At 37.7% G+C, this 26,317-nt stretch overlaps 1 protein-coding gene across 7 annotated transcripts in view; it reads left to right on the forward strand.

The window, feature by feature from the left end:
• The window catches only part of DLG2 (discs large MAGUK scaffold protein 2), a 1,227,261-nt gene that overhangs the window by 441,120 nt on the left and 759,824 nt on the right, over positions 1 to 26,317 (forward strand). For 6 of the 7 annotated variants that reach the window (XR_014294598.1, XM_082627349.1, XM_082627348.1 and 3 more), the window contains one exon: positions 18,670 to 18,723. Coding sequence is in view for 5 of the 7 variants with exons in the window: in XM_082627349.1 (XP_082483475.1) it covers positions 18,670 to 18,723 (54 nt within the window). In the remaining 2 variants the exon portion in view is untranslated. Of the gene's footprint in view, positions 1 to 18,669; positions 18,724 to 26,317 lie in introns of those variants that run through there. The other variant, XM_082627350.1, reaches the window with a different exon arrangement.

Consider the following 26,317-nt stretch of genomic DNA (forward strand, 5'->3'; position numbering starts at 1 on the left):
CTTAATTGTTAAAGACATAAAACATATAATTTTTGCAGGGATTTAAAACACTAATGGTGGGAAGCTTTCTAAATCAGATTAAGTTATAATTATTCTACTCTGAACTGGAATCTGCTGTGTATAGTTTGCTTCCCCTATCTTTATTAAACTCTTCCTCCTTTGTTTTATCAAGAAGATTATGATACCCTTTGTGAAGCTCATGTGTCTCCTCCTTCATAGAGCTTTCTCTGGCTAGGCAGAATTATTTTCTTCTATCTCGGTTCCTTGCATGCACCGCTGATTTATCACCCAACATATTTTATTGTAAGTATTTTCTTTTCTGTCTCTCTAATTATATTGTAACTTCTTGGAGCTAAGGAGAAAAGGAAAGTAAGTTGGAGAAAGGAATTGATATTTGTTTGTTTTCTTATTTTCCTGTCTCGAACTCTTTGAATATAGGCAGCATCTATTCCTAGGGTCTAACACAGTGCTTGGCAAAACAAAGAGTGCTTGGTGAACATGTGAGGAATGAATGAAATCAACTAATGAGAGTCTCCAGTTCTAGCATTTCGAGTTACTACATGGCAGTTTTCATCACCAGCTTTGTCTATACTGACCTCATAAAATTATTTCTATTCAGATACATCTGGAGATAACAATAAACCTTGACTAAAGCATTGCCATGGGGTGATGGTGGGAGTGGTAGTGTGTTAGTGCAGGAGATAGACCTTTATGGGAAAAAGTAGCCTTGGATTCAATTCCCATAGTCCATGGGCTACTCTTCTTCTGTTCTCGTGTCTGTTTCCCCATACTGCAGGCATTCACATAGATGTATTCAAGTTTTATTCAGCTTTGCTTCATTTTGACAGCTCTAAATCTTTTTTCAGCAGGTATTAGGAACTTGCCAGTCTCTCACCTCTTCTCAAATTTCTTCCAGGTCTTGCATTAACTGTATCATTATGTCATCATAATTTTACAAGGACTGCTTTTAGAGAACATAGACATTATTAAAATATTACTATCAGTTGAGAATAATTCTGTTTAAATTGAGCCTCAATTTATTTCATTGTTAGAATATATAATTTAGATCTCAAGAAAAGGACTTCATTTATTCCATATTTTATGTACTTTTTAAGCCCAGTGATATGTACTTCATACACACACACACATATACATACATGAATATGTGGCATTCTTGGCTAATGATGCCCTTTATTATTTAGGATATCCAAATAAATCCTTAAAATACATATCTTTACAATGATGCATTAAGCATGTTAAGGAAATGAAAAACTATATTGACTCAATCAGTTGCCTCCTTTAGAATAGACCTGGTTATCTTTTAAAATAAAGTACTTGGAAATGAATAGTATGTAGGAAGTATAGACATACATTAATGTAGCTGATCTTAGAAACACTGCCCTGAAAACTTCACAAGCTGTCTGTTCATCTCCTGTGAGGGTGGATTACTAACACATCATTAGAATACAGAACCACCTAGATGGTCTGGACCATCTCTCACGTGTGCAATAAGCCATAGATCACAAGTGGTTTTTCAGTCAGTGCAGTTCTGTGTACTAATAATAAACCTGACGTAAAATCTCAAGCTATAATACAGTCTTCCCCAGAGAACCTCCACATACAGCCTAAAATATACATTGGAGAGGGGAAACTTAAAGCAGCTGTTACCTGTATAGTGTACTGCCCAAAACAGTCTGTAGAAAGAAGGAAGACAAATTATAGACTCTCAAAGTTTCAGTATTTGATTTCACATAACAGATCATGCCCTGTAATGATGAGGTGGAGATCAAACCTGGATTCTCAAACAGGTTCATCTACTTGACCCAAGAGCCTTGAGTATAAAACAGCAATGCAGAATTTCCCACATCTTTAGCATAAGTGCCGGCCAATGTAACCTAAATATTTATTGAATGAATGACTAAGAAAAAGCTCTCTCATGAAGTCCTAAAAATTAGTTCCATCACTGGAGCTGTAAGAGCATCCTTCTAGATAGTCAGTAAAAAACTGTCCCATATTTAGTAGTTATTTTCATAGAGACTTGCCTGTGTTTCTATTCACTTATTAGTTCGTTCACTTCACTCAGATTTTATTGAGCCCCTACTATGTTCTAGGCATGGTCTTAGGCACAGGATAAGGACCTGAGGGTACACTTCAACTTCTTTGTGACACCATCACTTTGGAATAGAGACTGCATTACCCCTTGCCTAAATGGTACCTTACTGTCTTTTGTTGCCATGAACAAAGTTGATTTTCCCTATGCTGTTAGTCATCATGTTTGGATTTGGTCTAATGTGAGGGTCATGCAGCTTGCCAAGCATTGGTTCAAATACTAAAATGAATAAATCAGGAGAATTCCTGAGGATACTTACATGGAATTCTGCCCACTGGGAATTTTCAAATGGACACACAAATCACTCTAACACCAAATAAAAAGTGTTGAGTCCCTTAAGTACCCATGAATTACCATAAGAGTTAAGAAAAGGGGTGCCAGGCTTCGTGGAAGGGTATCTCAGCTGAGTTGTGAAGATCAAATAGAATTTTGATATGTAGTCATGATGGTGGAAGAGGGCATTCCAAGTAGAAAGGAATAGTAAGGGTACTTACTAATTGTTTAATCATGGTTCGTTTCCCATCTGATCATTCCCTTAACCAATATTTATCAGATACCTTTTATGTATCAGAAATTGTGTAATATGCCTAGGCATATAGCAATAAATAGCACAAGTTCAAACCCTACCCTGAGGGCATTTACATTCAAATGGATGAGACAAACATTAAATGAATAGTTACATATACATCTGTACTGCACAATTGAATCCTATCCTGTGAAAGTTGTTCATAGCATTTCTCACAATTGTAACTTAATATTGCACATATACATACATATATATATATATATATTATCAGAATAGTATAGCAACTGTAGATATTTTGCAAAGCCACTACAAACAAAACAAATAAATCATTCTTTCCCAAATATTTTGTAGTCTTAAAACACATGTTAATTTCTTTAGCAAACAGTTAGTACATCCTGTCTGACACATGCTGGACTTGGTACTTTAGTATAAAAGTGATAGTACTTATTGAGCACCTATTGTATGTCACATACTGTTCTAAACCCTTCACATATTATTTCACTCATTTCTGTCAACAACTCTCTGATGTGGGCACTATCATTTCCATTTTACAAAGTTTACAGAGGTTAAGTAACTTCCTCATGATCACATAGCTAATAAATGGAAAGGCGGAGCCTTGAAACAAGTTATCTGGCTCCAGAGCCTATTTTCTTAATAGGTTCTCTAGAATAAGGAGAAAACCACTGAAACCAAAACAACTGCAGCACAGCATGCTAAAAATAGTAATCAGGGGATATACAAACCACAGTAAATGCAGCAAGGTGGGAGTGATCCATCTGCTTGGAATGGAGAGGAAAGATGACCAAGGAAGACTGAAAAGAGGAGAGAAGTCTTTGGATGGTTTTAAAATAGTGGTTTATCAGATGAAGGAGGAGAGTGAGGCTGCAACAGTAGGTGCAAAGGCACTTAGGCATGAAAGAACAGTATGGAGTGAGGGATATTTATCAACTTTCCTCAAGTCCTGATCTTCCTCTTTGAGCATTCGGAAGGAATGTCGGGAACAACAAGGATGAAAGTTGGGTCATTTATTTAAGGTAAAGATCCTGTAGGTCAATCAGAAAGGAAGAACTGAATACTTATGGAGCCTTAGAAGAAAATCCCCAGTGGACAAAGAGGTGACTTTCAGACCTAGCTTTATTACCTCCACTACATATGGCCTGGCCCACAGTTTAACACCTGTCTATGCCTGGAACTGAGGAAATATACGTGGAGAACCAGAAAAAGCTTGTGCACAAATACGAAAGAATGAAACAAATGTAGAAAGAGAAAAGAAAATAAGAAACCAAGTGGTCCCAAAGAAGGATAATGAGAGAGATGAGTCTGCCAGAAATGGTGAGAGGTTGGGACAGGCTGGACTTTGGCTTTCTGGGTCCCTCAGAACTCCCAGTTCTTAGTTCCTATCTATCAAGTGCCTAACTGCTGAGCTTCTTCCCCTTTTAACCAGATATGTTCACATTTTGCCTAAGCTAGTGCAAGTGGCTTTCTGTTCCCTGCAACCAGAGAACCTTAATTACAACAGGGACTGGTTAGTGGCTAGTGGTCCAGGGACAGGATCCATCCCTACACGAAAGGGCAGAACAACAGCTGGAGGAAAGGTGAGCAAATCGACAGAGTACATTAAGCTTCAAGGTGAAGTTCCATCCTTCAAGACTTAACTCACATCCCCTTCCATGAGACTTACCTCATACTATGTAACCAAATGATATGCCTTCTCCCTCATTTCAACCCTGATTAACACTCCTTGAAGAAAACTAAGAGTAGGAAACCTACTTCCACACAGCTTTAGTCTATACTTTCTCCTTTAATCATCGCAATACCAATATGAAATGGCCCCAATATTATTGTCTCCATTTTAGAGGATCAGTACCTTGTTTAAAATCATATAGATGCTAAGACCAGGAGAGAAACCAGGCCTTCTGACCCTAATCCCACCTGCCTTTCTCCTTCACACCCACCGTGGTACTTTGCCCTATTTCTCTTGTGATGTTTCCCTGCTTTGTACTAGAAGCATTCGGGGGATTTCTCTTGTTTCCACAGGACACTGTAAACTCTTTGCAGAGCAAAACCATGTGTTTCCTCTTCCTAGATTCTGCAGCCCCAAGTACAGTGCCTTAAATATGATGTTTGCTAAACAAATCTGTATGGGCTGATTAATACTTAAAATGTAAGAACTTAGGCAGCAGTGAGATGATAATGAGGAAATAATCCTTCTTGTCTCAAATACATCCTTGAAACCTGTCTCCTCAGCTCAACCATCCCTTCCACAGACTCTGCCTCTAGCCCCTGGATGTCAAATTTGAACCATCATAAGCTCAGGTCAGCTCTAAATAGGATTTGTTCAATGATGAGTTTCAGTCCTAGTTCATGGTGTTCCAAGTGTGTTTTGTCCTTTCTGGATTCTAAATATTACTTGACTCATCATCCTCAATCATGCCGGATGCCTTTTTCTATTTCATTCCTCTTAGCCTCACTTTGCACTTCTGTCTAGTAATACCCCAGTTTTTAGTCTATTTCCTTCCAAAGAATATGAACAAGGCTATTAATGGAATTTCTATTAGTAAAGGAATAAAGGTGACACTTAATCTATAGAGATGTTCAACCTAAAGTGGAAAGAAAGAATCATATCTGAAGTGACCTGGATAATTGCAACAGCCTGGATCTGAATGAACATTTGCAGATTTGTGGTAAAACGGAATGAAATTGTCACTTTTGTTTTTGAACAAAAGACAAAACTTGCCATCTTGTTATCTTCCTCTCTTGTGCAGTTTGCATTTCTTTGACTGCTGGTCTTGTGATTTCTGTGCATAGGTATCTGGAGTCCATGAAAAATTAACACCTGGTGCAGGATGGCTTCTCTTTGTATCAGTATTGCTCATTGTAAAATGTTTGTGTTGACTCATCAAAATGGGGTATTAGTGTAGATATATGTTATGGTACAACAGAGTAAGCCCATCCTCTGCTTCTCCCACTTTCCTCACCTACTCCAGAAATTACAAAAATAGGGCCCCAAACATATTTGTTACAGAACAGAAAAATAGACAGTTGCTCGGGGTTAATAATAGCAGTTCTCCTACAAGTAACAAAACAAAATTAAAACACACATATCAAACTCTCAAAACCTTTAATAAGCTAATACTAGAAAGATAGTACTCTTTTAAGCTTCATTTAGATATTTTTATTTAGCAGGAACATGCCTAAGAACAATGGAGTTTCTAATTTTTATCTTGTGTAGACACCAGAAAATATACTGTACTAATGTTTTTACTATTGCTGCTGCTGAGACCCCCCACTACACTATTACTACTACCTTATATTTTCCTTATCTTTTTTTATCTTATTGCGATTTTCAAAGCAGTGTAAACTAGGTTCTCTCTCATTACAACTTTGTAAGGTAAGCAAGACAGGTTTTAATATCCCATATTGTTCATAAGAAAATTGAAGTTCAAAAAATTGAAGTGGCTGGGGTCAGAAGTGGTTAAGTAGTAAAACATAATGTAGTAGGGCTAGAGTCTCAATCTACTGCACTTTTGCTCAGATTCAGAGTTTTAGCTTAAAAAATCTAGGTCTGAATCCTGGCTCTACCACTTGCTATCTTGGGTAAATGCTTAACTTCTCTGTACCTCACTTTCATCCTCTGTAAAATTAGATATTATACAGATATTTTTAGGTTTGTTTGTGGTTTAAATGACATAATGTGAGTTAAACCCTTAGCAAAACAGCTAAGCAAAGAAAGTGACTAGTAAGGATTGCCATTATTAATGTTGCTAATTTTTAATAATTAGCCGAAATGTATCCTTTTATAAATTGTATAGGGTGTTTTGTTTGTTTGTTTTGCATAGGGTTTTTATATATTATCCCATCTGCTTCTTGAAGAAGCACATGAGGTTGACCAAATAATAATTTATAATCTCCATTTGTACATGAACAGAAATTTCAGAAAGGCTAAATTTTTTGACTAATACCATCATAAAAGTAAGAAGAAATGTTTTAAATCTTAGATGACCCAAATCCTAAACTCTTTTTATTACTGCTTTTATGATATTAAAAATTAGGTTAGTATTAAAATCAGGAATCATCCAATTCTTATTTATATTAGTAGTTGAATGTAGCCTTAGAAATAATTTAGGGAGCTAAGTGACCTGATCAAGTTCTGCAATGGTTCAGCCGTCCCTAGATGCCTCATCTGCTGACTCCAAGTATAGGGCTGGGAGGTGCTCTTCCTATAACATAAAAGCATAACATGCAAATGATGTTTGTCAAGTTAAAACGGGCAAGGAGGGGGTCATGAGATGTAAGGTTACAAACATTATATTCATAAGGAAGTCGTTATCTCCTTTCCAGTTGGTTGGGGAAATCCTTTATAAAACGAGTGAAGGTTCCGATGTATCTGAGTTTATCATTCCAGTGGACAAAGTGGTCTGAGAGAACAGAGGAGAGTCAGCCTGGGAACCGTCATTTCACTCTCCAACTTGTGACAGAGTCCCCATGTACCAGAGAACAACCTCCTCTCTGCCTTCTTTCTCTTCATTTCATTCTTCTTTCTCACCGCTACCCTCTTTCCTCTAGCCCACAGAAACAGATAATATCCCTTCATCTTTCCTCTGATAGGCACAACTGTAGCATTATCCTAGGCCCAGGAGGAGGTAAATTGGTGAACAGAACACTTGCTTGCAGAATAACAAAGGGTAAGAAAGCCACTGGAAAACTGAGAAACCCAAAGTAACATAGATATTGCCACTCTGGGAAGCTAAGGCAGCTGCAGGGCTAGGAACTGGGTGGCATTTTTGGACCTAGAGATTTGTAGGCTCTTGGCTGTGAAACAAAGAGTTTATTGCCTAGTCAATGACAGTATACAAACACATCTGCAGAATATATTATTTGGCACCAGCAAATGCTGGCAGTATTTAGCCAACCCCTATTCTTCTAGTCCACATTCACTTCTCTTTTTTATCTATTCTCTCCCCCATGTTTTTCCTCATTGAAAATGACTTCAAATAAGACATTAATTTTGAAGAAAAAGTGGATAGAAGGGAGAGTAATAGACATATAGATGTTTTCAGAATTTAAACTAAGGGAAATTGATCTAAAATGTCGTCTACTCTGTTTTTTCCACAACCCAGCCCAAGTGCCATCGTTTAAAAGCAGGTATTGAAACATCTTCCAGTCCTAACATGAACATAAGAACATTATCTTTTACTAATGATGAAATAGTAAACCAAACTCACACCTCCTTTTCATCTCTCTCCCTTACATTTCCTCTCATACACACCCCAGAAAAACATTCTAGATATGAAATATTTTAAGACTTTCTCCATGGCTGTTATGTTTTAAACTTTGAGCATATTATCTTGTATCAAATTATGATTAGTAGGGGAAAAAAATCAAGCAGACCTTAGATGTTAAGAAACTTTTCCTGGAGTTAAGGCTTATAGAACATGGAGAAAAACAAGAATGGAAGAAAGAGCTTGGTGATAATTCTCTGTTTCACTTCAAATCTTTTAGGCTCTTTAATATGGAAGAGAATATTTTGCCACTAATTGCATGGTCTTATGGCCAGAAAAGTAACTTATTCACACACACACAAAAAAAAACAGAATACAGGGTCTAAACATGATCATACAAAATACAGATTATAAAAATGATCATAAGTGGATTTTTGAGGTGCCTTGTCTAAGACATCAGAACCTCATCCTTTATCCAGTTTATTAGAAGCCACTTTATATTATTGATCTTTTCCCAGTTTGACTTTTGTCTTTTTTCTTCATGCCTTTCTTAATGTCACGTCTTCTGACTTTCTGTATCTGAATGATAAAAGCAGAGATCATCACCATCCAGAAAGAAGACTCGTATAGCATCCCTGCCTTCTTTACAGTATTTCCCAGCTGGTCCAAATTTATGATGAGTGAAATCAGATCCTTGATGAGACATAGACTCTTAGAGGTCGTCCATTTCACTCTTTATTTCTCAAATATAAAAATAAATTGGGAGGCTCAGTGAATTGCCTTTTCACTGTGAGTTACTGAACGTGATGGGTCTAAAACTAAGATGTCCTGATTCCCAGTCAGCCATCTTTATGCCAGTGACATAATTCCTTGGCTGGATTGTGGTTATTGCCAGGGAGATAGAGTACCTGATTTTTGATAGCCATTGCAGGACCTACCTGAGACGTCAGGTTAACTCCATTATAAATAAGTTGAAACATGTTTATATTAAAAAATAGATGGTTATGGAGTAAAATCGTTTGAAAACTACACAATTTTTTTAAAGATAAAACATGAAATGTCAAATAAATGTCCAGTTTGGGGTGGATCTTTTGGGATATATCTTCACGCTCATCTGAGAAGTTTAAGAAATTCTGAGGATGCCATTTTACTTTTTTGACAATCTTTGAGTCCTTAGCTTTTTCACCAGATCCCAAGCTTCCTCTCACCTCTCCAACTTCTGAAATGTACAGCAGGGTAGTAAATTAGAGCAAGGAACATTTCCTTGCTCCACGCAGGGTGGTGATACCACAGAAATATGGATTTGGAGTCAAAAAGAGTGAGCCTTGGCTCCACTAATTTTTAGTCTAGTGACCTTGGGCAAGTTTTGTTACAGGTTCATGCCTCACTCTTCTTATCTGTATAATGAGCATAATTATAGCATGCAACTCATAGGCTTGTAATGAGAAGTAGAAAAGAATGAGTGTAAAGGAACAGCATATGGTAGACATTGAAGAATCTTTCTGTTTATAACTTTCCCTAACTTACATGCCATGGTTCCGAGTAGCATGGTCTGTAGTGCATGGTAGCTCCAGATGCTATCAATAGCACCAGGCAGTGTGATACAACAGCTTGTCACCAGAGGGAAGCATGCAATTACCCCTTTCTACCCATTTCACCTAATCTGTTGCCTCACAGGTTTCTCATGAATCTTATCTCTTGTTGCTGTGGTTCTAGTTCCAAAGGTTTAAAAACTCATTAACAAACATCTTTTGAGTATACTGTATGCCAAGTGCTGTTAGGAGTGTTGATGGAAGTGGCTGGTGAAGGAATGAAGTAGGATGAGGGCCCTGCCCTCACAATGACTACAGTTTCATCAAGGAGATGCAAATGTCACACATGAACCACTTAGCCATCAACACACGTGTAAGAACAGAAAGAAACGTTCATTAAGAATGGCAGAACTTGGTGCTTTCACGTAATTTCTTTTCCTTTATATTTATAATTTAATGTGAACTGAAGTAGTACAAATAATGTTTTAAAATTTGAGAGGGGCAGGATGGACAGATTGAGGCCTGCAGTGAGGATTGAGGAAGCTTTCATGGAGAGTCTGGGGCTTTAGATTGTCCTTGCAGGATGGAGGAAGCTTGGTTAGGAAGATAGGAGAGGAGACCATGATTGGTTCAGGATGTGGGAGAAGGAAGAAATGTAAATGAAGAAATGACCTTAGAGTAGGCATAAGCAAGGCGTATGCTTGGAGTATAGTGAGAGTCCTGGCCTGATGGAAGTAAAGGAGATGAGAGAAGGAAACTAAACAGCAATCACTGATTGATCACCCACTGTGTGCAAGGCCCTGATCCAGGTACCACAGAAGAAACAGGCCCCACCTCAGCCTGATGAACCGGCTTTGAGCAAGATTTGACAGCTTGCTCAGAATTCTGGTACCCTAAATCTGGAAAATACAACTGTACTGCTAAGATTATAGCTCTTTGGTGGCTTTGCAAAATGGAGCAGATGGTACCCACATGGCTCTTTCCAGGAATAGCACCGCATGGAGTGAAACAGTGAATTAAGTAGGTATGGTTATTGTGGTATGGGGCACACTGACTAAACCACATCTGAGATTTGAGCTAATGACTCCATTCTTCGTGCAAACTTCAGAGAGCATTTGCACAAATGAAGCAGTTAGATCTGTAAATGCTCAGTGTGAATCAGTGGGATTTGTGGCACCATGGACTAATAATGGGAAAAAGCAAGGGGCTTACAGTCAGAAGACCTAGGTTTGAATCTCAGCTTTGCTCTTCTCTAGATGTCTGACTTTGGAAAATATACTGGATATACTGGATCACTCTGGGGTTCTGTTTACTTACCTATAGACAAGGGAAAGTTCCACCAGTCCCTCCTGACACACAGCGGGTATTGGTCAATGAATGTTAGTTCCCTTTCCTCTGCCCGTGGGAATGAAATGATCTAATGTGTGTGGACACACTTCATAAATTATGAAGCATGATATAGGTGGCCAATCTAATATAATCATCTATTTGAGTTTGAGTGATGATCTACAGACCTAGTTTTGTTGAGTCTTTTATTTTAGCCTTTTACACTAACTGCAAAGAGGTATGTGGAGAGGGTGTAGGATGGAGGTCTGAAGGGTCTTCATAACAGCTCAAGCAATTTATATCTGTTTCTCCAAGTGGGATTGATTCTAGAGAAAATTTATATAGTAAGGAAAACTCTGTTTAGTTCTGGGTCTTTACTTTCTGTGCCTCATTCTCCACGCTGCCCCATCTTTTCTGTACTAGGGATAAAGAGGTGCCCAACTCAGCCTAACTGAGGCCCTTAGGATATCATTCATATTTTGCAAAATATTACAGTACCTTGTGTTTTAAGGGAGGATCAAACAGACATGTTATCACTTTAATCCAAAGGGAAGAAATACTAATGGTGTATTTTCAAAGATCAGTGAAAGAACTTGTGTTGACTAAAACAGGCTTCTGGATACGTATCAAATTGTAATAGGGAACAGAAGCAAATATTTTGTATTTAAGTGTTACCCACTTTGGAACTAGGCTGATAGGTTTGACTCTTGACCTTGCCGTTACCAGCTGGATGACCTGAACAAACTGCTTAACATCTCAGTTTTCTGTAGAGTGAGGATATTATTATTTTTTTATTATTAAGAGAGTTCAGGCAAGCAGAGATGAATCGATTTCAAGCCAAACATATATCTGACATTCTTTCTTCCCATTTTCTGAGCCAGTCTGGTGGTAAGCTAGGTAGGTAATGATCCCTGCATTTTGTTAAGTGCTAGGGAGAGGAACCAGGGTATTAGCTTCCTCCAAAGTTGCTCCCTAGAGACATCCTGCCATGGCCATTAACCTGCAGCTGTGCCTTGGCTAGCCAAGCCTTGGGTGCTCACATTGTTCACTCACCCACTCACCTGTTATTGTCTCAGTGTCCTCACCTGGGATGGGGGTTACCCTATGTCATTGCAGGGTAAGGGCAAACCAGGTGACAGGCCAGAACCACTTGGTGCTACTATTGGTGGTGACTCAGATCAAATTGCACCCACCTGGCTGGTCTTGCAGAGAGGGAATATGAAAAGGGAGAGAAAATCCAGGAAAGCAAGAAATAACCACAGTAATAAATAATATAACCTTACAACTATAGAACTCCTCTCTTTCTCACTTCACATGCATTATTTCCCTAGCTAACTTCTTGGGAAATAGGTTAACTGGAAAATAGCATTGTCCCATTTTTTAAGTGGGGTTTTGAAAGAGATTAAGGGACCTAGAAACCCTCTGAGAATTGGGAATTGAATCTGAGTCAGTACGATGAGAAATTTCTCTTCAGACTGGCAAAGAGAAACTAGCAACTTTTGGGGCAGAAAATAACTGCATTTCTCGGCCTTAACTGGAAAAACTCAGGAGAGAGAATCAGGAGATATTGGTGGTTACCAGCATGGGTTCTGGGGCTGGAAAAACCTGGGTTTCACACCTGGTTTTGGTACCTCTTAAATTTGTGACCTTAGGCAAGTGATTTAGCCACTTTGAGCCTCCCCTTCTTTCTATTTTTCTTTCTTCTTTTTTTAAATGAGAGTGATAATGTTTTCCTTAGAACGTCTTGGGAAGTAAATGCATTGATGTATCTTAAGTATTTATCACAACAGTGGAACATAATATTCATTCAGTAAATGCTTAATATTTTATTATTGTTATTCTTGTTGCTATTATCCTGTCTTCTGTTTTGATACTAAATAATTGTGAGCTCTGGGGCATGCCTCTTCCTTTCTCTGTCTCCATTTCATATTTGTAAAATGAAAGGTAGAATTAAATGATTCTTAAGGCCTCAGCTTCAAGTTTTATGATTCTAGAGTAGATTTGTTCTTCCTGTTTTGTTTCCTTGTCTCTCATATAACCATCAATATGTCTTTAATCAGTAATTTACCAAAGAGTTTCTTTGGAGCTTACTCAAAGAAATCCTGATTGAGTCAGCCTGTGTGTGCCTGTGCTTAGCCTTCTCCTAAGTCATGGCAACTTCAGCCTTGTTCATACAATGCACTAGGGCCAGAGGGAGGAGGGGCGGGTTTTGGAACCATCCTGGATCAAGGTGGATGTCTAATTTGGCTTTCAGCTGGCCTCTGAGTTGTTGCTGAACAGTCAAAATTAGAATAATCTAAAGAGTCCTGGTAAAGTGTGATTCCATTCTGAAAGGCAGTAGAGCATTATTGTCCAGAGCATGGACTCGGGGTTAGGGGGAGGATAAACTAGGAGTTTGGGATTAACAGATACGCACTACTATATATAAAATAGATAAACAACAAGGACCTACTGTATAGCACAGGGAACTATATTCATTATCTTGTAATAACCTATAATGGAAAAGAATCTTTACATATATGTATGTGTAACTAAATCACTTTGCTGTATACCTAAAACTAACACAACATTGTAAATTAACTATACTTCAATTTAAAATATGGTAAAAAATAAATAAATAGGATAAAATTATATAGCTTAAAAAAGAAAAGAGCATGGACTCTGAGCCAGACTGTCAGATTGTTTGGGTTTGAAGACAATCTATTTACCAGATGTCTGACTTCGGGAAAGTTACCTAACCTCTATTTTCTCACCTGTAAATTGAGAATAACAGTGTCTCATTGGGTTATGTGAGGATTAAATAAGTTAACTGATATAAATAAGTGCCGTATAAGTATTTGCCTTTATTATTATCCATCCCAGTGTTAACATATCAGGACATCTGTGTATGGTGGGTCATGGAACCATGAGATTCCAGGTAGGCATGATGCTCAGCCAGTGATGATGATCAACCAGGCAACTACAGATCCTTCAAGTAGGTAAATCCTGGTATCTCCTTCAAGTAAGAGTAGGACCTTACCTGCCGACAACTAGGGATGTGTGACTCCACCCAACAGATTGTGGGAAAGAAGGAGAAGGAAGAAAGGGTTTCAGTCTAACAGAGAACTACAGGCAGTACATTGAGACAGAAGTCCCCCCACCCACATCACAGTTTTTAATTTCCAGAATGGGCCAACATGATGGAGGATTAGGGAGAAAACCTAATAAAAATAACGTTTGTCCTGAGTTCAGTCTTTAGCATACCAATTCAGTACTTAATGGGAGATATCTCATTTCAGACCTGATTGGGTATGTGGGTAGTAACCCCCATGTTCTACTTCCCTGGTTAGGATTGGGACATGGTCTGATTGGGGCTCACCCTGATGACAGCCCTCTGTGGGAATTGTGAAGCTAAAAGACTGTTAATATGGTATCTTGTAGCATCCAATCTAAACCAGCTGATATTTATCTTGAGGTTCTGGGATCTCCACCTATCTCAGTGAAATCATATGCACACAAAAATGGACTCATTTTAAAACTGTCAGTGAGTTCCATTTTGTTTTAAGTTGTCATGCCACACTGTGGATAGAGGCTGTGTTACTTCTTGCATATTCAGGAGCCTTGTCCTTTAAGAAGATAAGCCAAAGATTCTAGGCCCCCAAAACAGCTCACAAGTTATTCTTGCCATATTTACCTCCTGTTAATTTGGCCTACTGTCAACTACCTGCCTTCTACTTGCATGTTCCAGGTCAGTTGCAATCCCTGCACAATTCCTAGCCGCATCAATGTTACTATTCAGTTCCTGCTGTATCTGGGTCACTTGGCTGTGTGGGTTTCTCTTCTTCTCTACTTCGCTTCTTAAAAGTTTAGGTATAGGCCTGGCTTCGGTCTTTTGACCCTCCCACTGGTTAGCCTGTACTTGTTGGACCTAAGCCTCGCAGAGTATGTTCTTTGACTGACTGGCTGCTCTACCACCCCTGCCAATACCTTGCTTGAAGAGTCTTCCTCTGGCTTGGTGACCACCTGCCCACGTATGTCAGAAGTATTTCACAGATCTGGCACTTAACAAATATCACATCAGTTGGAATTAATGAACTTCTTTGAAAATTTGCCTTCACTATATAAGATTCTTTATTAGTTACATTCTCTTAGTGGCAAGCAACAGAAGTTTAGTTTCTCTTTTACTATCATAAGCACAGTTATTGATGTAATATTTGGGTATCCCATGGAACCCAAGGACAGGAAGGTGGCAGGAGTTTATGAATAACTTGATCTAATAATTTAAATTGTATCAGTACTTTCTCTGCTTGCATCTGGCTTCTCTATGATTAGCTTTATTCTTCCCTCTTGCTATAAACTAGTTTTTTTCCCACATGGAAGAGAATGTAGTATAAGAGGCAAACCATTTACATCTTATAGTTGGGTCATGCAAGAGAGATGAATTTTCTTAAGCCTTTATATTTACATGAAGACAAGCCTTTAAGCTTCTGGTTTAAAGGAGAGTTTTTTGGGGGTTTTTTTTGTAGTTGATACAGAAATCTCTTTCCAGTTAATGGAAATAAGCATATTGAAGGGGATGCTGGAATCTGCTAAGTCATCCACTTGATTTAGGGGCTCAGTTAAAGAGAATATCCAATATGGAGAGAGAAGGTGTGTATGGCAAGGCAGTGTGAAGTGTGGAGATGAAGCTTAGAGAGAATTATCAAAGTAACTGGGAAACTGGTTTTCAGACTCAGAAACCAAACTTGATCAAACTAGGCATGGACTCACATGATCTCAAAAGGGAGAAAAGAAACAGGAGTCAGGCTGAGCCAAGAGAAAATCTGAAATTAACAGCTGGAGAGAAAAGCACATTCATGGGCTATACCTAGAATTCTACTGCACTCTGTGCTACTACAACTTGGGGCTTTTATTCTCTATTATGTGCCATTGAGTACCTAAAAGATTCCAGGAAGCTTCTGGGAAAATGGTCTGGAGAGGGCTGTGGGGGTCCTGGAGCAGAGCAATGGGGAATCTTTAGAAAGTCTGATGCAGTGGGATATTGTGTTATTCAGAATAGCCCACCCTGGCATCTCCTTGGCACTCATATCAGAGAGTTGCCAATGTCAGATATATGTGATGTATGTTTGTTCACACAATCCACACACGTTTGTTCATGCATTTTTAGTGACTTTTCTAGATGTAGGAATTAACTGTGCTTCTGGATCTTTTTAACACCAAGAAGGAGCAATGAACTTTCCACATTACATAGATTGTATTTCATTGTGTAAATACATAAATGCCTTTACATCCTGCATTTATGAAATAATTATTATTTCAAAAAACTGGATAATTAAGTGTTGGTGCCTGGTTAAAGAAAGAAGGTGATAGTGGATATTGGAAAAGTCATCAAAGTTTTGTTGGTAACATAAGATATTTTGAGGTTATCGCAGAAATGCTCTCCAAAGCTTTCAGTGAGATATTACTTTCCTTTGTACTATACTTTATAGCTACATTTAGTCAGTAATCCTAAGTATTTCCTGAGCTCCTTCTGTGTACCCAGATGCTGTGAAAAAATCTAGGAAAGTATACAATCCTTGTCATTGAGAGAGTCTCATTGGAAAGACCAAATTTACATACATGAAATGGAAAATAGCAATAGAAACATACAAAAGTGATAAATGTCATTGTATAGGAACTGAACCTATGCATAAAATTTATTTCCAGACTACATTAATGCAATTTATAGAAGGAAAACAAGAGTAAGTTGAGTTGAAAGTCCCAAATCAAATCAATGCATATTTATTGATCAAAGTGTAGTAGATAATAAGGGGAAATACAGGTATTGCATATGATACTCAGAAAGTTTGAAGTCTAGTCAAGGAGACAAGACACAAATCTTTTGGGAGTCCTGGGAACCAATAAAAAAGCACAGAAGAAACATCATCAAAACTAAAAAACAAACAACAACAACAAAAACCATTAAGGAATTACCAGTTTGCTTTCAACATCTAATATGCAAGATCCTGTGGCATCTCTTACCTTCAGGGTGGTCTTTGCTGCTCTTGCTAGAGATCTCAAATCACTGCAGGACTCTTGTGATGGAGACTCCTAGATAATGGAATCATAGAACAACTCAGTGTGGAAAAAATGGATCAGAAAGGCTGGTGTGAAATCTCAGCTGTCATTTTCTCTGAGCCTCAGTTTACTCATCTATAACATAGGGATAGGGACAATAATGCCTCATCAGTATGGTTTTGTGGAGATTAAATTAGGATATATATATATATTCTTATAAATGGACAATTAATATGTGTTTAATAAATGGTAATTTTCATGATCTAATCAGTTCTTTTTAGTGCAACTGGGCCACTAACATAGCACTGAGATCTCTGGGGCATAAACAATTCACAAAACATCCAATGATATTTTATCCTTATGATAGTCCATCTTTAGGGGCATTAAGTAATGATAGCATTTAACATTGATTCTGAAATTTATGTTTACAAAGCACATTCAAATATATCACCTCATTTATTCTTCAGACAACCTTTTTAGAAGGTGATTATTTCTATTTCCATTCTACAGAGAAGGAAAATGAGGCAAAGAGATTTAGTGGGCTTGCCCCCAGACCAAATTACCAAGAAATTGCTGAGCCCCCAAATCATATAATCAGGAAGTTGGTAAACCAAACTTGAGCCCAGGTCTTCTGACTCCAAACTTCATGTTCTTTTCCCTATACTACAGGCCTCTTAACAAACACTGTTTTTTGGTGAGGTCCAGTGGAAACTGTCTTTCTCCAGAGCCCCTATTTATCCACAAGGTACTTGATATTAGGAGTTAACAAATAAACCATGAATATTTAGTTGACCCGCTATGCAGATATGTAGAACAGGGTCGTGTTTTCACTGACCAGTGATTTTAGTTAAAACCTGGAATTTTGTTCTGTAAAATCTGCTGGATTGCCATTTGTTTTGCTATTAGATTAGGATTCCATAGGCACAGATTGACATTAAAAAGCTGTTAACACTGTTAACTCCAGAGGGCATAGCTAATGAAATGTCTCCAAAGTTGTGTACTTGCACAAACTACCGTGTCGTATAGAACAGCTCTCGATTAATTGTGATGAGACTATTTCCTCTATCTAAATGAAATCTGCAGTTTGGGAAGGAGATTAAAGATCCTTCGGGGGATGAAGGAGAAGTTGCTGTGAATATTCTAGAAACAGAAAATAAAGATAGATCTACTTAATATTCATGAAGTCAGATTGGTTGATGCAAATAGATTGCAATCTCTTATTTTGTAATGACTTGGCTTGTAACACTCCTGTATCAGTTTTACACAGATCCCTATTCAACTTTAAAAGGAATGGCTGTATTTTGTACATTTTTTTAAAGAAACTTTAGCATATCTAATATGATTTTCTGTCACCTTTGACTAATTTTTAATTTTCTAAGGATATCTAAAGTATATCATCAAAGGTGCATAAATGACAAAGAAAAGGTATGACACAGCATGAAAAATAGGTAAATATATGTAAGATGTCAATAAGTGAACCCTTCTATTTTGTTTTGTATACAACATACTCTCAAAAGCCAGTTTAAAGAAGAGTTACATTGTTTTAGGTTTAATTTTGCTTCCATGAGAGACAAATCAAAATTCTTTAGCACAGCCATTTCATAAAGAAATTTTTAACTCCTCGCCAAATTTATTAGAAGTCCTTGCCTCCTACACTGCACAAATCCTCACTTCCTCACCTTTGAGTTCTGTTGCTTACTTCATTTCATTATGTGGTCAAGGTAGCAAACAAATATTTGAAGGGAGGAGGGTGAAGGGGACTCTGGGCCACTTCATTTATCGCCCCCCAACATCTGACATAGTGCCTATACAGGTTCTCAAGAAATACTGTTGAGCTCTTGGTTAAATAAGTTAACAGATCCTATCTCAGAATAGACAACTTGTTATTTAAAACTTTTTTCTATTTCTCTTTTTTAGGCCAGCCCTGCTCCTATAATTGTCAACACAGATACTTTGGACACGATTCCTTATGTAAGTAACATTTTTATTAAGACTATCTTTAAAAACTGATAGAACTCAATCAGCTGAATTTAAAATTTTGTACATACTCCATTTTACCTAATCCAGATAATCTCATGAAATGATGTGTAGCATGAGTTCTGTGAGTTTTCTTTTGATATTTGCTAACTCACAGCTTAGGCATGCTGACATTTTCCTCTTTGATTCATTGTTTTGTAAAGCACAAGAGCCTATCATGAGAGAAAAAAAACACAGCCAATTGTGATCAAATAATGTTAGTCTCTTAAGTGGTTCCCTGAAAAGAGATTGAACAAACTTCTCTGGGTTTCTTAATAAAGGAATACTCAAATCAATTTATATGATAGAGTCTAGAACATAATAAGTGATCAATAAATATTTGATGGATTTTGCTAGGCTTCTAACAAGAATTGGAACAAAATTTTGGGAGGCTGAATTCTATCTATATATAATAAGATGTATGGCTTTATAAAAGCATGGGGCATGAGATAAAAGGCACAGGCAGATCAGTAAAGCCCCAGAGTCTGTATCTGAAACATAACCACTATGATGGCCAAAATTCTTGACGACAGTCTGGCTGGGCAGAGGTGATTGGAGAGTGGTGCTGGGCCACAGTGGTATGAGTGGTTGACTTTATGGAGGTCCATAAAGTCGTAAAGCTTTGTGAGTCGCCCTAGCTGATGGATAGAGGAGCGTGATTTAGGAAGATGGGACACAGATGCATGCAGACAGAAGGTTTGAAGCAAAGAGAAGGGCTGCAGGCATAATACACAAGAACAAACAGATCCCTGGTCTTTGATTAAATGTGTGTAAAGTGCTTGGTAAGTGTTGGCTATTCTCAGTCTTAGACCCCAACCTCAAATGCCTACAAGGACCAAGCAAGTCACAAAAATAGATGGAGCAGGAGATGGGGAGAGTGGGGAATAGAGAGCACGTGATCTTCCAAAGTGGGAGCAGCTGCCACTTGGCTCCAGTGGGTGGGTACCAAAGGGAAATGGGATCAAGAGTTGCCAGATCATTCAGTTTCTCAAGAGAAATCAGAAATTTGAATTTTTATACAATTTTACAGGCGACTAATTCTCAAAAGTTCAAACACTCTGTGCCAAAGTGTGTCTAGTCTAAAGGCTGCCCTTTGGGAGATACCTGCCTCAGAGGAACTGGAGGTCCTGAGCAGGTTCTGCAAGCTGGGACTTGGCCACAGGGGAGCAGAATGCCAGAACTGGAGTGCAAGTTGGGACTTGATTACAGGGACAAGTGATTAAAACTGGGACGCAGGGTCAGGACAGGAATAACAGCAAGCTTGACTTAATGCTGAGTCACCTGAACTACTGAACCAGGGCTTCTTAAATCTTTCTGAACAAGAGTCATTTGGGGTCAGACTGGAAATGGGGTTAAGCTTACCGGTAGGAATAAAGTGGCCCCAGCTGTGGAAAGTAAACGACTCTGTTGGAAGGAAGCAAAGCAAATATTAAAGACACATAGTATTCCCAATTCTATCTCTCACTCTTCCTACCCTCCTTTGTTTTTCAAACATTTATATTGGAATTATTGTATGCCTGATGCTGCTTTAAGCACTTATCAAATATTAACTCATTTAATCCTCGTAACAAGCCTATGAGATAGGTACTATTAATGTCTCCATTTTACAGATGAGGAAACTGAGTCATAAAGAAGTTAAGTAACTTTCTCAAAATTGCACAGTAAGAGGCAGAGCCAAGAATGAATCTAGGTATCCTGGCTATAGAGTTTGAGATCTTACTTAACTCTGATCTTGCTGCTGCTTGTGTTTCCTCCCTCCCTCCCTCCTTTTCTGCCTCTCAGCTTGAGAACAAAGTTTTGTTACCTACTCCTCAGAAATGTGTAGCTTTGGGTGGATGACAAGTTGTCACAGAAGCTTCAATACCCTTGAGGCAGGGATCTATATATATATTAAGGGATTCTATGTTTTTGATATAGTGAATCTCTTTACTATATCCATTGGCATCATCTAAAGCAGATGAGCAGTGCTTTGAAGTAGACATGGAGCACAGAGACTTGACCATGTTAAGTAGGACTGCTTTCTTGTGATAGACCTATATTTATTCAAAGCCTTCTATTAGGGTTCTCATGACTAAATTCCAGATGCCCTCATGTACAAATAATTTATGAATAAGAATCTAAGGATTTTGAATAGACATGCTCGATTGGTAGCCCAACTGATTAACTAGTAAAATCAGCCATATATAACAAATTAATCAAATTGCTCTCACTCTCCTAAATATCAATTTTGTATCTGATTTTGAGTTCTTCAAAGGGATGTTTTAAAATTATCTTCAACTTTTTTGTACTTAATGCAAACCCTCTTTGAGCTTCCTTAAGGGTAGGATCTTTAGAGACGTTTGCTAAGTATGAGGAAACTGTCCCAATTCTCATGGCAGTGTGTTGTTGAGTTATTCATTTACTCCTTCTGGACATAAATTGATATATAAGATAGGAATTATAATATCTACCTCAGAGGTGATAGTGAGGATCTCATAGGGTTATGTATATGAAATCATACTTCATTAACTTCCAGTTAATAGGGGTTTATTTCTTTATTATTTTATTCAATAAATACTTATGCAGTAACATGTGCTAGACCCTGAGAGAATATTAAGTATTAATATCTTCCCCCATGTATAAGAAATATAACTATATTAAGTATTGAAAAATGGCAGATTTAGCACACAAGCATTAATGTAGATGAATGTGCTTTGTGTCTGGACATAGGCCTAACCCTCCCTTTTGTTCCTGACTCACTTAGTGACCTGGAACAAATCACTTTTCCTTTTGCAGTCTATTTTCTCATTCCTTGGTGTTCTATACTTTGTTTTCCTCTATTCTGTCACATGTCCTATTTGTTCACATAATTTCAGTTCTATTTAATGAAAAAACAATTTCAGAGTTCCCCAGAGCATTTCAGTCATGTTGCATAAGAACATCTCCTTCCTTAAAATATTACCTAAATGACAAATTTTAACTTATGTATTAAAGTGCTCCCTCAAAATAATTTCATTACAAGTAAATTTATTAATTTTGCAAAATAGCAAATTTGGTTTTAGAAATATATGGTCCTCTGTGAAGCCATCTGGTCCTGGGCTTTTGTTTGTTGGAAGATTTTAAATCACAGTTGCAATTTCAGTGCTTGTGATTGGTCTGTTCATATTTTCTATTTCTTCCTGGTTCAGTCTCAGAAGGTTGTGCCTTTCTAACAATTTGTCCCTTTCTTCCAGGTTGTCCATTTTATTGGCATATAGTTGCTTGTAGTAATTTCTCATGATCCTTTGTATTTCTGCAGTGTCAGTTGTTACTTCTCCTTTTTCATTTCTAATTCTATTGATTTGAGTCTTCTCCCTTTTTTTCTTGATAAGTCTGGCTAATGGTTTATCAATTTTGTTTATCTTCTCAAAGAACCAGCTTTCAGCTTTATTGATCTTTGCTATCATTTCCTTAATTTCTTTTTCATTTATTTCTGATCTGATCTTTATGATAACTTTCCTTCTGCTAACTTTGTGGTTCTTTTGTTCTTCTTTCTCTAATTGTTTTAGGTGTAAGGTTAGATTGTTTATTTGAGGTATTTCTTGTTTCTTTTTTTTTCTTTTCTTTTTTTTTTATTAGTTTCTGCTTTATAACAAAGTGAATCAGTCATACATATACATCTGTTCCCACATCCCTTCCCTCATGCATCTCCCTCCCTCCCACCCTCCCCATCCCACCCCTCCAGGCGGTCACAAAGCACCGAGCTGATCTCCCTGTGCTCTGCGGCTGCTTCCCACTATCTATCTACCTTACGTTTGGTAGTGTACATATGTCCATGCCTCTCTTTCGCTTTGTCACAGCTTACCCTTCCCCGTCCCCATATCCTCAAGTCCATTCTCAAGTAGGTCTGTGTCTTTATTCCCGTTTTACCCCTAGGTTCTTCATGACATTTTTTTTTTAATTCCATATATATGTGTTAGCATACGGTATTTGTCTTTCTCTTTCTGACTTACTTCACTCTGTATGACAGACTCTAGGTCTATCCACCTCATTACAAATAGCTCAGTTTCATTTCTTTTTATGGCTGAGTAATATTCCATTGTATATATGTGCCACATCTTCTTTATCCATTCATCCGATGATGGACACTTAGGTTGTTTCCAGCTCCGGGCTATTGTGAATAGAGCTGCAATGAACATTTTGGTACATGTCTCTTTTTGAATTATGGTTTTCTCAGGGTATATGCCTAGTAGTGGGATTGCTGGGTCATATGGTAGTTCTATTTTTAGTTTTTTAAGGAACCTCCATACTGTTCTCCATAGTGGCTGTACCAATTCACATTCCCACCAGCAGTGCAAGAGTGTTCCCTTTTCTCCACACCCTCTCCAGCATTTATTGTTTCTAGATTTCTTGATGATGGCCATTCTGACTGGTGTGAGATGATATCTCATTGTAGTTTTGATTTGCATTTCTCTAATGATTAATGATGTTGAGCATTCTTTCATGTGTTTGTTGGCAGTCTGTATATCTTCTTTGGAGAAATGCCTATTTAAGTCTTCTGCCCATTTTTGGATTGGGTTGTTTGTTTTTTTGCTATTGAGCTGCATGAGCTGTTTATAAATTTTGGAGATTAATCCTTTGTCAGTTGCTTCATTTGCAAATATTTTCTCCCATTCCAAGGGTTGTCTTTTGGTCTTGTTTATGGTTTCCTTTGCTGTGCAAAAGCTTTGAAGTTTCATTAGGTCCCATTTGTTTATCTTTGTTTTTATTTCCATTTCTCTAGGAGGTGGGTCCAAAAGGATCTTGCTGTGATTTATGTCATAGAGTGTTCTACCTATGTTTTCCTCTAAGAGTTTGATAGTTTCTGGTCTTACATTTAGGTCTTTATTCCATTTTGAGCTTATTTTTGTGTATGGTGTTAGGGAATGATCTAATCTCAAACTTTTACATGTCCCTGTCCAGTTTTCCCAGCACCACTTATTGAAGAGGCTGTCCTTTCTCCACTGTACATTCCTGCCTCCTTTATCAAAGATAAGTTGGCCATATGTGCGTGGGTTTATCTCTGGGCTTTCTATCCTGATCCACTGATCTATCTTTCTGTTTTTATGCCAGTACCACACTGTCTTAATTACTGTAGCTTTGTAGTATAGTCTGCAGTCAGGGAGCCTGATTCCTCCAGCTCCGTTTTTCGTTCTCAAGATTGCTTTGGCTATTCGGGGTCTTTTGTTTTTCCAAACAAATTTTGAAATTTTTTGTTCTAGTTCTGTGAAAAATGCCAGTGGTAGTTTGATAGGGATTGCATTGAATCTGTAGATTGCTTTGGGTAGTAGAGTCATTTTCACAATATTGATTCTTCCAATCCAGGAGCATGGTATATCTCTCCATCTATTTGTATCATCTTTAATTTCGTTCATTAGTGTCTTATAATTTTCTGCATACAGGTCTTTTGTCTCCTTAGGTAGGTTTATTCCTAGATATTTTATTCTTTTTGTTGCAATGGTAAATGGAAGTGTTTCCTTGATTTCACTTTCAGATTTTTCATCACTAGTGTACAGGAATGCCAGAGATTTCTGTGCATTAATTTTGTATCCTGCTACTTTACCAAATTCATTGATTAGCTCTAGTAGTTTTTCGGTAGCATCTTTAGGATTCTCTATGTAGAGTATCATGTCATCTGCAAACAGTGACAGCTTTACTTCTTCTTTTCCAATTTGGATTCCTTTTATTTCCTTTTCTTCTCTGATTGCTGTGGCTAAAACTTCCAAAACTAGGTTGAATAAGAGTGGTGAGAGTGGGCAGCCTTGTCTTGTTCCTGATCTTAGTGGAAATGGTTTCAGTTTTTCACCATTGAGGACGATGTTGGCTGTGGGTTTGTCATATATGGCCTTTATTATGTTGAGGAAAGTTCCCTCTATGCCTACTTTCTGCAGGGTTTTTATCATAAATGGGTGTTGAATTTTGTCGAAAGCTTTCTCTGCATCTATTGAGATGATCATATGGTTTTTCTCCTTCAACTTGTTAATATGGTGTATCACATTGATTGATTTGCGTATATTGAAGAATCCTTGCATTCCTGGAATAAACCCCACTTGATCATGGTGTATGATCCTTTTAATGTGCTGTTGGATTCTGTTTGCTAGTATTTTGTTGAGGATTTTTGCATCTATGTTCATCAGTGATATTGGCCTGTAGTTTTCTTTCTTTGTGACATCCTTGTCTGGTTTTGGTATCAAGGTGATGGTGGCCTCGTAGAATGAGTTTGGGAGTGTTCCTTCCTCTGATATTGTTTGGAAGAGTTTGAGAAGGATGGGTGTTAGCTCTTCTCTAAATGTTTGATAGAATTCGCCTGTGAAGCCATCTGGTCCTGGGCTTTTGTTTGATGGAAGATTTTTAATCACAGTTTCAATTTCAGTGCTTGATTGGTCTATTCATATTTTCTATTTCTTCCTGAGTCAGTCTTGGCAGGTTGTGCATTTCTAAGAATTTGTCCATTTCTTCCAGGTTGTCCATTTTTTTGGCATAGAGTTGCTTATAGTAATCTCTCATGATCTTTTGTATTTCTGCAGTGTCAGTTGTTTCTTCTCCTTTTTCATTTCTAATTCTATTGATTTGAGTCTTCTCCCTTCTTTTCTTGATGAGTCTGGCTAATGGTTTGTCAATTTTGTTTATCTTACCAAAGAACCAGCTTTTAGTTTGGTTGATCTTTGCTATCGTTTCCTTCATTTCTTTTTCATTTATTTCTGATCTGATCTTTATGATTTCTTTCCTTCTGCTAACTTTGGGGTTTTTTGTTCTTCTTTCTCTAATTGCTTTACGTGCAGGGTCAGGTTGTTTACTCGAAATGTTTCCTGTTTCTTAAGGTGGGATTGTATTGCTATAAACATCCCCCTTAGAACTGCTTTTGCTGCGTCCCATAGGTTTTGGGTTGTCGTGTCTCCATTGTCATTTGTTTCTAGGTACTTTTTAATTTCCTCTTTGATTTCTTCAGTGATCCCTTCGTTATTGAGTAGTGTATTGTTTAGCCTCCATGTGTTTGTATTTTTTACAGATCTTTTCCTGTAATTGATGTCTAGTCTCATAGCATTGTGGTCGGAAAAGATACTTGATACAATTTCAGTTTTCTTAAATTTACCAAGGCTTGATTTGTGACCCAAGATATGATCTATCCTGGAGAATATTCCATGAGCACTTGACAAAAATGTGTATTCTGCTGTTTTTGGATGGAATGTCCTATAAATATCAACTAAGTCCATCTTGTTTAATGTATCATTTAAAGCTTGTGTTTCCTTATTTATTTTCATTTTGGATGATCTGTCCATTGGTGAAAGTGGGGTGTTAAAGTCCCCTACTATGATTGTGTTACTGTCAATTTCCCCTTTTATGGCTGTTAGTATTTGCCTTATGTATTGAGGTGCTCCTATGTTGGGTGCATAAATATTTACAATTGTTATATCTTCTTCTTGGATCGATCCCTTTATCGTTATGTAGTGTCCTTCTTTGTCTCTTCTAATAGTCTTTATTTTAAAGTCTATTTTGTCTGATATAAGAATTGCTACTCCAGCTTTCTTTTGATTTCCATTTGCATGGAATA

This window comes from Mesoplodon mirus (genome assembly GCF_964341445.2).
Source record: "Mesoplodon mirus genome assembly, chromosome: 7".
NCBI lineage: Eukaryota > Metazoa > Chordata > Mammalia > Artiodactyla > Ziphiidae > Mesoplodon > Mesoplodon mirus.